General features: G+C 37.8%; 1 protein-coding gene across 18 annotated transcripts in view; it reads left to right on the top strand.

Annotated features, from left to right (window-relative positions):
* mpdz (multiple PDZ domain crumbs cell polarity complex component) overlaps window positions 1-13,187 on the top strand; it is a 105,228-nt gene that overhangs the window by 72,629 nt on the left and 19,412 nt on the right. For 5 of the 18 annotated variants that reach the window (XM_079867831.1, XM_079867843.1, XM_079867841.1 and 2 more), the window contains 7 exons: window positions 1,431-1,523; window positions 1,628-1,723; window positions 2,927-3,104; window positions 6,439-6,549; window positions 8,241-8,330; window positions 9,850-9,912; window positions 12,933-13,004. In XM_079867831.1, coding sequence (XP_079723957.1) covers window positions 1,431-1,523; window positions 1,628-1,723; window positions 2,927-3,104; window positions 6,439-6,549; window positions 8,241-8,330; window positions 9,850-9,912; window positions 12,933-13,004 — 703 coding nt within the window. The remainder of the gene's footprint in view (window positions 1-1,430; window positions 1,524-1,627; window positions 1,724-2,926; window positions 3,105-6,438; window positions 6,550-8,240; window positions 8,331-9,849; window positions 9,913-12,932; window positions 13,005-13,187) is intronic. The other 13 variants (XM_079867844.1, XM_079867832.1, XM_079867833.1 and 10 more) reach the window with 3 other exon arrangements.

Genomic DNA, 13,187 nt, shown 5'->3' on the forward strand with positions numbered 1-13,187 from the left:
AAGGAGCAGAAACAAACGATTAAAGCATTGCTTATGCACTTTGTAATCTTTTTTTTTTTTTAAACACGATTTTCTCAAAATGTTTTTTTGTTCAAAATGTTGCTTTTTTAAAATTCAAGTGTTGATAAAAAAGAATGCATGAAACTAGAAAAAAAAAAAAAATCTTTCTTTTTTTTTAGTATATTGCATGTTCAGATATTCATACAACAAAATATTCTGGGGGCCATGACATTTTTGTGAAAATGATCAGAAACACTTCTGGTGGCTGGCAACTTAAAAAAAATTCTGATGGGGAAAGAGTTAAACACTCACATTTTAGTCAAACTCAAGAATGCTACATCTGTAACAAGCAGTGTTAGAGCAGGTCGTAGTTTCCTTGGTAACATGCATACTTGTTCACAAGAGGCTATTTTTCCATCGTTAACATTCCAGGCCGTCATTTCTATCTAACATCATGTGTATTGTGTTGTTCATCTTTGACTAACATCTCTCTCTCTCTCATGGTAATGATTTGATTTCCAGCCATCGATTCTCGTTCATTAATGAAGCATTTCAATGAACGTGGAGATAATGAATATTTGATTCACATCGATGTGCCATGGTTCCTAATGTCTTGATCTCTCTGCCTGCATGCATGAATTGTTCAAAACAAGGTTTGATTTACCTACATTAGATCTGTCATCTTCACTTACAATGATGAAGCAAATAAACTATTTCTGCTTTTACTCCTGATCAGAAAAACACACACACAAACACCACAAAATTATAGGCTTGCTGTTGATTCTGATTTTATTTGGTTTTAATTTTTGGACGTAATACAAAAATAAATAAACGTCTTGCTGTGGCACATTCATTTAACAAATAAAACACTGGCTGTTGTTGACAATCACAAAAAAAGAAACGAATGCTTTTATTCAGCAAGGATGCATTAAATTGATCAAAAAAGACATTTATAATGTAACAATTTCTATTTCAAATAAATAAATCACAGTTCTACAGTGAACTTATGAAGGAAATATATATAATTATCTAAAGCTAAATTATCAGTCTTGCTGTTGAGTCTGATTTTATTTGATTTGAATTCTTGGATAATGCAAAAGAAAAATTAGAAAATTGTTTTGCTGTTACACATTCATTTACTAACCAATAAACCAGTGGCTGTTGTTGACAATCACATTACTAGATTTCATTATGATTTCACCTTGGGCAGAGATAGGCAGAAAACATTGCACATTACCCATAATTATGATAAACCAAAAGGCAATAAATGCAATTTAGGCTCAATTGAAAGCATTTATTGCATAATGTTGCATAATGCTGTTGATTGAGCTCAGGGCATTTCTTTAAAGTTTTATTCCAGTAGTATTGATGACAGGTCTGATGAGTGAAATATTAGCACTACCTTATGAGTCATGTGATTGTGTGTGCAGAATCACGTATGTACCTGCAGAATATTTAGAGGAATACAGGGCAAGCCAGCAGCTCCAGAGTGATGATCTCGCTGATGGCAAAAACACTCAACAGTACGTATACCTGACTCACACACTGTCTCATGTCAGCTTCATTGACTCATGGTAAAATGCCGTAAAATGGACAAAAATTGAGAGTTTTGTGTTTGTGTGTTTAGTCAGACAGTCTCAGATCTTCCAGAGAGAGAAGATGGAGAGGGACAGGAGAGTGAACGACAGACAGCAGCATCCAACAACTGGAATCTACCGAGGAGGTAAGTACAAATATAAAAGTTACACTAACATTGTTAGTATTCTTATTATTATTCCTTAAATCCGTTTGGAGCAAAGTTTGATGCATTCATTACGGAGGGTCTGAACATCAATCTGACCAATTTTAGGATCTCACTCTCAAACCCTTTAAGATCTTCAACATATTATACCACTATTTTTTAATTTTGACAAAAAATTCTGTATGTTTTTGAAATGGGCCAATATATACAATATTTTTATTGTGGCCAGCCTAAGGCACACCTGTGCAATAATCATACCGTCTAATCAGCATCTAATCAGCCACACCTGTGAGGTGGATGGATTATCTCGGCAAAGGAGAAGTCCTCACTAACACAGATTTAGACAGATTTGTGAACAATATTTGAGAGAAATAGACCTTTTGTGTACATAGAAAAAGTCTTAGATCTTTGAGTTCAGCTCATGAAAAATTTAACCAAATATTTAACTACATTTAACTTGACCTAAATGTAAAAAAAATGGGATTTTCATTGCCATACAGTATATCATTTCAATCTCATCTCAGTCTCAAATTTTGGCCTGATTATCTTATGACCCAGCTGGCGAAATTTAACAAAAGATTTTTCATATGCCAAATGATTTAACTGTAACACAGCAACAAAGTTGACCGTGAAAATGTTCATCAGTTGTGGGACTTTATATTGGCAAAACTTTGTCCGACTCACAAAATATTGGCTCAGTATTGGATCAAATATTGGATTTTAAAATGCCAGACTGAAGTTATTAAACATAAACTTTAAACTTAATCACTGGTTCTGTGGTTAAAGCTCTTGGCCTGCAATCAAAGAGTCAGATCCCACATGCCACTAAATTTTGTTTTTTAACAAAACTTGGAAAATATGCAGAGAAAACACACAGAAGGTGGCTTTATAAGAGTAAGAAATGTGAAAATGCCCTTGACTGCATTGAATGAATGTGTTATAGTGCATAAACTATAAATATTGTTAAAAAGAGATCAATTATTATTTTACTATATATATGTGAAACTCATGTTCTTTTTAACTAGGCTTGTATAATCTACAGACCTTGAATTTTAATTGATCAAATTAATTGTACATCTAATCAGTAAGGGCAACTGTAGAAAGTCATGTAAATGTATTGTTTAGAATGTTTGGAAAATTGCCATTACTTCTTGTTAATTTAATGTTATGTGTGTGTTTGTTCAGAGTGGAGTTGCACAGGGAAGCCGGGAAATCTCTGGGGATCAGTATTGTTGGTGGTCGGGGCATGGGCAGTCGCCTTAGCAACGGGGAAGTGATGCGGGGTATCTTTATTAAACACATCTTGGAGGACAGTCCAGCAGGACGCAACGGCACACTAAAGACAGGAGACAGGATTGTAGAGGTACACATACACACGTTTATTTTTCTAAATGGGGAAATTGTTAATAATAATAATGGTTTTATATACTGCTAGTTATAAATACTGTAATTTAACCCTAACCTTCAGAAAACTTTCTGCATTTTTATAATAATAATAAAAAAAAAATACTTCTAAAAAAACCTGATGCTTCGAGATAAGGCCAATGAGAATTGCTGAGTGGAATTTGCATGCGCCACTCCCCCGGACATACGGGTATAAAAGGAGATGGCGTGCATTCCCCTCATTCAGATTTGTTCTTTGGAGCAGAGTGGTTGTGTTTATCACATGAGCTCATTCCATTCACCTCTGCCAAGAAGGAAGCTGTTAAAGCTGGTGTTGACGCCGCATTCAGTGGTCTCTCTCATCTCTACACACGGATAAGTGCTGAGAGCTCCCCTGGGTGCTTCATTGAAAGTGCAGTTTCCTCTAAAAGAGCAAGCACAGACGGAGAGTCTCTTTTCAAAGATGCCTTTCCGACTGGTTGTTTTTGGATGTGGTCAATATCTGTTGTCCTCGGCTGGCCACAATCTCTGCCTCGTGTTCGGATCATACCCATGCTGAGAAAGCGTTCGTGGATGGTTCATGTCCTCATTGTGAGAACATGACCATGGCAATGCTGCAGTCGCGACTCTTTTCTAGTCAAGAGAAGGAGTAACTTCAGCCACTCCCCTATCCTGGTCCTCCTACAATGCACAAGGGCAATATGAGGGCAACAATGTGAGCGTTTTCACCAGGTCAATCCCCACGGACCTTCCAGGGGAGGTCACAGATAAGTTAGGTGGCTCGTCTTATGGCTAGCCTAATTTCTCACACTGTTCTTTGCAGCATTGGAGGATGGGCTTACACCTTCCAATACGGAGGACTTGGCTGGACTCCCACCCTCTGGTGCAGTAGCTCAGTCTGAGTGCGATGCAGAGTTTATTGCCATGTTTGCCAGAGCTGCTACAAACATTGGGCTAGAGTGGTCTGAGTTTTCGCAGCTGGATAATTGGTATCTGGGTTCGGAGCGTGACTCTCAGTCATGTCCCACCCCAGTGCCTTTCTTCCCGGAGGTGCACGAGGAAGTCACAAAGTCATTGAAGGCACCAGGCCAAGCATCAGGCCAAGGCTTTAAGAGATCTGCCCGCAGGAAATTCAGACTGGCTCACCAGGACAGTCAGACTCAGCTAGGCGATTCAGTTTGAAGACACTGTGGGCCACTCACATCCCAGTAGCAACAAGTGACAGTGGGAGAGTGGAGACTCCATCCCCAGGTGGTCTAGCTGATCTGGAGTCCATTCTCCAAAGCACAGGTAGACAAGTTTGCTTCTCAAGAATCCTCACACTGCCCGCTGTGATATTCCCTGACCGAGGCCCCCTTTGGCACTGACGCGCTACCACACAACTGGCCCCAGGTCCTGTGCAAATATGCGTTTCCCCCAGTGAGCCTGACTGCACAGACGTTGTGCAAATTCAGGGATGATGGAGAACAGGTCCTGCTGGTTGCGCCGTATTGACCCATCCGGACTTTGTTCTTGGAGCTTCTGCCGCTTGCGATAGCCCCTCCCTGGCGAATCCTCCTTTGGAAGGACCTTCTTTGGCACCCATGCCCAGACCTCTGGAAGCTCCACATCTCGCCCCTTGATGAGACACAGAAGACTTAAGTGGACGATCACAAGCGGTGATGGATACTATCACTCAGGCTAGATCCCACTCTGTGAGGCAGGCGAATGCTTTGAAGTGGAGTCTGTTCCCTAGTTGGTGTTCTTCCTAAGGTGAAGACCCACAGAGATGTGTAGTCTGGTCAGTGTTTTCCTTCCTGCAGGAGAGGTTGGAGGGATGGCTGTCCCCCTCCACCTTGAAGGTGATGTGTGATTGCCACAGTGGTATTATTCTCTCTTGGGACCACTATGTAGTCTTGCTGGGCCTACAGAGAGCTCCTTTTATGCCCCTGGAGTCAGTCGGGCTATGGCTCCTCTTTTTGAAGATGGTCCTCCTGACCACGCTCACTTCCATTCAAGAGGGTTTGGGACCTGCAGATGTTCTCTGTCAGCGAAATGTGCCCAGAGATCAGTCTGGCATACTCTGACATGATCCTGAAATCCCGGCCGGGCTACGTGTTTTACCCTTGAGCACCCTGCGGCAGTCGAATTCGGTGGAAGAATTCGATGCCAATCCCAGTACTCGTGATGTATGCCCTTTCAGGTTAGCCCATGTACAGCCCATGATTTCCTGGTGGTAATCCCATATTATGTATTTGCCATAGTATGGTTTCCCTGATGGTAAACCTTTGTCTTCCCTTTGCCAGCCACTGTGTTGTAGACCTCCTTCCGTTTCAGGTAGGATCTACTGCAGAGACTTGTGAGGTACTTCCCAGTTGACAAGTGCATGTGATGTAGTGTTCTTTTTTCAGCAGAGAGAAATAAATGCTTCCCCAGCAATATCTTTTGGTCTGCACAGCTTTAAGGTTTTTAAAAAAAAAAGTTAAAAAAAACAGTTGAAGTGACCCTTTATAAGTACTGTCCTTTCTGTCCACTTGTGGTACAAAGGACTACACGGCTTAGATGGGGTGTTGGGAAGGTTACGAAGTTTTGAGTGTACTTGTTACCCGGCACACAGTAGCTTGCTGACATCTGCACCGCTAAAACCGTATCACGGTTCAGCTTTTTGTGTCATTTTCCATAGGGAACCCTAGTGTCAGTACATCGACACAACATCGAAGTGACTGACAGATAGGAAACGTCTTGGTTACTATTGTAACCTCTGCTCCCTGATGGAGTGAACAAGATGGATCTCTCCTGCCACAACACTGAACTGCCCGCTGAATGGCTAGGACACGCTCTCGGCTCCTCAGCACAAACCTGAATGAGTAGATGCATGGCATCTCTTTTTATACCCATATGTGTGGGGGAGTGGTGCATGCAAATTCAACTTGCCAATTCTCATTGGCCTTTTCTCAAAGTATCAGAGGTGTTTGGGGCTCCCAAGTGTGACCTCTAGTGTCAGTACATCGACACGACTTCTCGTTCCCTCCATCAGGGAATGAAGTTTACAGTAATAACCAAGACGTTTCCTTTATCATCAGAGAAGCTGTCTTCACTGGAAGTGGCCATTGCACAGTTTTCTGCTTGGTACTTTTTAAAATGTAATGTGGTATAAATTATTTAGCAAAATCGATTCATGCATTTTTACTGTGGCATTGTATATACTGTCATGCAGCCCAGCCTGGTTAGGCAAACTTTTGGCGGGTTTTGGACAGAGCTCCACACATGCTCATATAGACCAGTAATGACTCTCTGTGTGTGTGCGTGTGTGTGTGTGTGTGTGTGTGAGATAGGTGGGAGGAGTAGATCTGCGTGATGCCAGTCATGAGCAGGCAGTGGAGGCCATCCGTAATGCTGCAAACCCAGTGGTGTTCCTAGTCCAGAGCATCATTCACAAAGACAAAGTCAGTATCACATAATTCAAGCATCTACTGATCATGGGAAATGACAAGATCCTTTTATTTGCTGCTTAACACGTGTGCGTGTTTATAACATTTATATGAGTTGCATACTAACTATGGCTGGGCAGTATAGCTTAAATCTCTTATGTGTGTTGTGACAATACTGAAATTTCTAAACCTGATATGCCATAACACAAACATTTATTTAGAAAGTATATATACATTCATATCATATACATTTTACAAATTAAATTAAAACAATGACTGTTTACATTCTGTTGATAACCTCAAAATTGTTCAGCCTGATATGTATTAATGAATGTCTGCATGCCAACAATTCAAAATGCAGTAAAAATATAGTTAGAAAAAAATCTTCCACTCATCAAACACACATAATCATCCACACATGTTTATTTAAATGCACCAATATAACAATATATACCTTTGTGAAAAAGTACACTTTAGCATACTTATTAAGAAAAAATATACTTAGAAAGAATATACTGCAATTAAATGAAAATGTATTGTAGTTTAAATTTATATTAAATGCAATTAGCTACACTAATTGCATTTAATTAGAATATGTTTTACTTTAGATAACTTTAGAATACTTTAGAACTTTAAAATACATATATCAACTTTAAATGTAATATTGAATAACACAATTCAGTTAAAATTATAATCAAGTACTTTACATGTGCTTTAGTATGTTAGTCAACACATCAAAATAAGTGTACTTCTTTAAAGCAATGATTAAATACAAGTGCACTTTTCTTTTTCGCAAGGGTAGTAATAAACAGTGACATGTACCTACATATATTAATACAAACATTTTAGTACAACAAAATTATTTAATGTTTTAAGTCAATTAATTGAAACAGTTTAGATCAATAGAAATGAATCAAGCTTACCAACTTGGACACCAGTTTGGTTACTGAAGTTTAAAGCAGAAAGACTGTTAAAAAAATGCTTTCTTAATGCTACTCACAAGAATCATGAAACTAGTTTAATGACATGCTCTTTGAGAAACCTAATGACCAAATAAGAAGCATATTAAAATCACTGCAATGTACAGTGTTGCTTAATTTGATATTGTCAGCAGAATCATTGTGAGTACATTGTGAATCTCTTCTATATCAACCAGCACAAATATTAACAAACCGCTTTCATCACCATTTAGTGCTCAGAAAGATGTACTCGACTACTTTGCATCTGTCTCTCACCCTCCTCCTCATTTATATGTCTGTCTGCTCTTGATCCTCACAACATCTGTCTGTCTCTCAGTCTGACTCTCTGTATAGTTTTGATTCACCTCCTGTCATAGAGAAATATGGGGCGACTTTAAAATGCTTCCCAATGCCAAAGTGTCAGGTAATTTCTGTTCGGCCCTCAGCTGACAGTCTTATCTCTGCTTCCAGCATTCCTTCTTTCCATTGGCATCTGCTTAGCCTTAAAATTTGCCTCTAAATCAACTTAAAACACATTTACAAGGGAACACAATCAAATGTGATTAAATAAGTAATGCTCCTGTTATGTCTCTCCAAATTTTGCTGTTAATGTCCCAAGCCATGTGCTCCTTTTTCAATAACGCCACATTTAGTTTAAATATTGGGATTTTTTAATGATCTGTCTCCCAGGATTAAATGTGTTTAGGCTGATATACTAGCTTGCTAACATCTGTGTTGTGCTTCTAGAAGCCTCCCGTAGCCCTCCTACAGCTGAACCGCTCAGAGCAAACTCTGCATCCTTATCCTGAATCCTGCTTTACATACAAACCGCTACAGGTTAGACTGAGACGTCCTGTATGTGTGTCTGATGTGTTTTATGGTTATCAAATGGCACATTTTGGAAAACTCTTCCGTGGTTTGCCATGGTTATAAGCATGTTGATGCAATTTTGTGGCTTTTAGTTCTACTATATGCTAGCGTTCTTTGTGAAAAACAAATATTGATGGCATTTTTGTGCAATAAAATAGAATGAAAACATCCCTTGTGAAAAAGAAGTGCACTTAATTGTATTGAATTTGCATTTGTAGTGTACATCAAATCTATATTTTTTTTCAAAATGAACTACAGATAATATAATAATAACGAATAAAATGCCACTTAAGTGTACTTAAAGAGAGTACACTTTCATGTATTTTTCTTTACACACTTAAGTACACTTTTAAAAAGTGCACTTTGTGATGTCAAATTAAAAGCTTTACTTCATAAGTCATTGTTTTCATCTTTTGTAATGCTTTAAAGTATTTTAACACTTATTTTGATGCATTGACTAACATACTAAAGCACGTGAAGTATTTGATTTTAATTTTAAATGTCGTGTTTTGTTTGATATTACATTTATATTTAATATATTTGAAATGTTCTAAATTGCAGCTTTATCAGTGCAAATTCAAATAGTTTCAATAGAAAGTTCAAATGGAAATGCATGGCATTAAAACATATTTTAGTAATTTCAGTAGATTTGGCAATACGCTTTAACCATATTTCATCAACAATATAAGTAATTATGAATTTACATATAAAAAGTCCTACTTAAATACTCTCAAAAAAGCACTCTAATGTTCAACTGTAATACATATTTAATTCCAATTGACATGCAGTTAAGTGTCCGAAAACATTCCATTCATAGATTCCTTTTGCACTTAAGTACTCTTTTTAAAAGTATGCTGAAGTGTGCTGCTTTTTCAGAAGGGGTTCCATGATCTGATGCAAAACATCTCTGTTTTTAATCAAGATATCACACATCATGACTGTTTTTGCTGAAATATCAATCTGCAAAAGATCCAAAAACTACACCATGAACCATTTTATCACCCCATCCAGAATTGAATGTGTTGTAATAATGTTGAACTCATCTCAATAACATGTCCAAGCTCTGGTATATTTCTAACTGGCCACTGCCTTGTATCAAGGCACCTTTAAAGTTTGGCTCCCTGTGGCCTGTCCTGCTCTTCATCAGACCTTTATCAACTCTCTGTGTCCAGATGTGGGTTAATGATCCATGCCTCATTCCCGCCCAGCAGATGTCTCTCTGCAGATGGCTCTTAAAACTAGCTTTGTTTCAATGGTACTGAACAACAAGTACAAAACACGAGGGGGAATCCACAGCTGGCTCACGGCCGTAAGGACAGACATTCATTACTGTGGAGGACTTTAGTTTGAATCTTCTAGACCAATAGAGAGCTTTGTAAATGATGTTAGAGTTTAATGACATTGCTGAGGTCATGAAGAGAGGTTTTTGTGGGACTTCTTTAGCTGTGTTTGATGAGGGCTGTTCTTTAATTTTTAATAACGGCAGACATCTGCGCTGGATGCAGTGGAAGAAGTTTCAGCCTTCAACTTGAAGACCAGCAGTGAGAAGGTGAGTACAAACCAGAGTGAAATCGGTGTTTTATTAAACTGTGGTACTGTGTGACTTAATCACAGACATGACTCTATTACTTCTCTGGATTTTAAATAGTTCGCCAAAAATTGTGTTTGTCTTTGTTTTCTAACTCTTAGGTCGTTCCTAAACCTGTATGATTGTCTTCAGTGTAACAAAATAATATGGTACTGTCTTTCATTACCACAACAGTTCATAGAGACCATGGCTGTCAATCTATATAAAATAAAATAAAAACATTTAAAAAGCACTATAAAAAAGACCTAGTCTTTTGATTTCAAGATAGATTTATACGAGGAACAGAACCGATTCACTGATGTTATTTTAACCATGTTGTTTTAGTATTATTTACTGTACTATAGTATTGATTATTGAATTGGCTTTTTATTTTTATATTTTCAGTTTTCATTTAAATTGTCATTTTTATTAGGTTTTTATATTTCTCTTTAGTTTTACTTCATTTTTATTACAGTTATTTCAGTCATTTTAGTGCTTAAACTTAAAGTATAAGTATATATATATACTTGGATCGCCATGAAGAGTGAGAGAATTGAATGCAAATGCAAATGAGCTGCTGCTCCCCGCTCCCATTCAGAAGACGGCCGATCCTTTACACAAGGATCGGCCGAATAATCTCACTCATCCAAAATCTCAGAAATAACCAGTAGCGGAGTGCAGTCTTACGGAGAGACTCAGGGAGAGGTTGCAACTTTTAGACGCACCTGGACGTTTCTGAATGGTTAGTGGATACATTTATGTAGTTGTTGTGGAGTTGCATTGATTCATCTCATCGACTTTTACACAAGTTGACAGAGTTTCCAGCTGTGACATGTTTTGGTCAAATAGTGTTCTGTGCTCGTCTGTGCATCCAACGACAGAACAGTTTGCATGCTTTGCTCGAACTTTTGCCATTGCGTTAGAACTGGTTACACGTATGAGTAGTAATAACACACTAGTAGTTGCGAAAACCAAATGGTGGCGCCGTGGGTGGAAACGTGCAGATTAAGGGATGGTAATATTATAATAAGATCTGTGAGATCACTGTAATATTATAATGAAATCTGATCGGCTTATTTTTTGACATGCTTGCAGAGAAAGGCTGACCAAAACAAAGTTACTAGGTTGTCACTTTTCACGTTTTCTGGGATGGTAGATGCACCAGGGACCCGTTTAAAGCACTTAAACACGGAAAAAGTCAGATTTCATGATATGTCCCCTTTAGCAAAACATACATTTGCACACTAATATAAATAATTGTTTAAATCGCTAAATTCTAAGGATTGTTTCCTGACATCTAGAATCCAAAAATGGAAATGCACCCCACTAAGCTACAATGATTTTATCTAGTAGCTAATAACAAACAACTGGAAAAACCATCAGAATTCATTGGTAAAATAAGATGGAGCTTAGACACTAAGATAATCTTGCAGCCCACTACATCGTAAGCAAGACTTGTGAACTGATAAAACCCTGGGCAGCCAGACTCTCAGAAGTTGTGCAGAAGCCAGCCAATGTGATGGGCAATGCATATTTAACCAACTCGTAAGCTTTTTGCATGCAGAATGCTTTAGGCGTCTTTGAAGGCTCCCTAGCTGTGCCATCTGAGACTTGAGGCAGTGTTCAGAATAGCATACTAGCAACTTCTTCTACTATGTCTGTATATAGTATGTGAATTTCTGTATGCATATAATAGGACTACATACCAGTGTTATTTATATACTACTACGGTATTAATTAATATTTTGAATTAAAGTTATGAAATTCTGATTTTTTTTTTTTTTTTTCATTAGAATCAAGCCATTTTTTATTTATCTCAGCATTATTTCAATTTTAAAAATTGAAATATTTAGTTTGCTTTAGATTTAGTCACCAACAACAACACTGACATACTATAGGCCTATTTTCCCAAATGTGCCATATACAGTAAGTAAAGTACATTGTTGGGACTACTATATCCCACAATGCAACATGCTTAGTTTGACATTCCATTTCCAATGCAACAGATGAATGTGAAATAATTACAGGCATGATTTGTATCATGTTTTCTTGACTCATTTATTTGATTGTACTATACAATTTTTACATAAAATGTAATTAACATTAAAAAGAAAAATCATTTCAAAATTAATGCCATATACATGCAATGTGATAAAATCTTGTGACGATGATATTGGATACTAATGTTCCCAATCCCAATCCCAATCTGCCCATAGTGCCTACTGTTTCAATATTTTTCAAAACTAGCAGGCAGTATAGTGTATACTACACAATATTCAATATTACACAGTACGTACTAAGCTAGTAAAAAGACTTTATATATAGAAAGACGGTGCACTCACGTTACTTATGAATGAAAGTGCAACGTGCAATATGGCGGAACAAGTCCCACTTTCTAAATAAAAGAACCAATCGCTGATTGAGAAATGCCATTAGAAACTCCAGTTGCTATAGAAATAGTGTTCTAAGATGTGCGCTTAGGACTGCACATTCACATTTTCTTGTCTAGCCTGAAAAATAAGCTTTTTTTAATTCTGTTTGAGTAAAAGAAACAACATTTATGGGACAGTTTATGTTAGATTTTGTTGTTGATTTGAAATATGTGTGAGTTTGGCAAGCAGTTGTTGATTTCAGGATTCCCTCATTCAAGTAGAGAGGTCTTGGTCTCAGATGCCCAAGATAGTTGCAAGGAGGCTTTGCAAATATGGCCGCCAAGTGAACAGACTTTCCTTAAAAGAGACTTTGGCTAGTATTCTATTTCATTAGAGGCAGAAAGACTGTAGGCTCTCAAAGATCAACAGTAAAGATGACCAGCTTAGTTTCAGGCCAGCTTGTGACATGCCCTGTTCACATGCCGACTTAAGAACAGCAGTTGTAGTGTAGATAATGTTTTGTATTGTGCACTGCTGTATAGTCTGTATGAGTACTTGACCTCCCTCTTTCCTTCTCTCCCTCTCTCTGTCTCTGTCTCACTGGTGCTGGTTATTCTCTGTTTTCTGTAGGCCGTTGACACTCAAAGTAGACCTTTCCTTCGTCTATGTTCGACTAATCCTTTCACTCCTACACCGTTTAAGGTTTGTGTTTTGTGTGGGTGTGGGTGTGTATGTGTTTCCTCTCCCATCCATATGCAGTTATGGAACTTAATTTCATAACATTTGCATATATATGACCCTAAAACCCTCTTTTTGTTCTTTGTTTTTTATCTTAATTTGTGTTTATAATTATATATATATATGAAGAGTTCAGATGCAAAAGCC

Source organism: Squalius cephalus (assembly GCF_949319135.1).
Source record: "Squalius cephalus genome assembly, chromosome: 3".
In the NCBI taxonomy this organism is placed as follows: Eukaryota; Metazoa; Chordata; class Actinopteri; order Cypriniformes; family Leuciscidae; genus Squalius; species Squalius cephalus.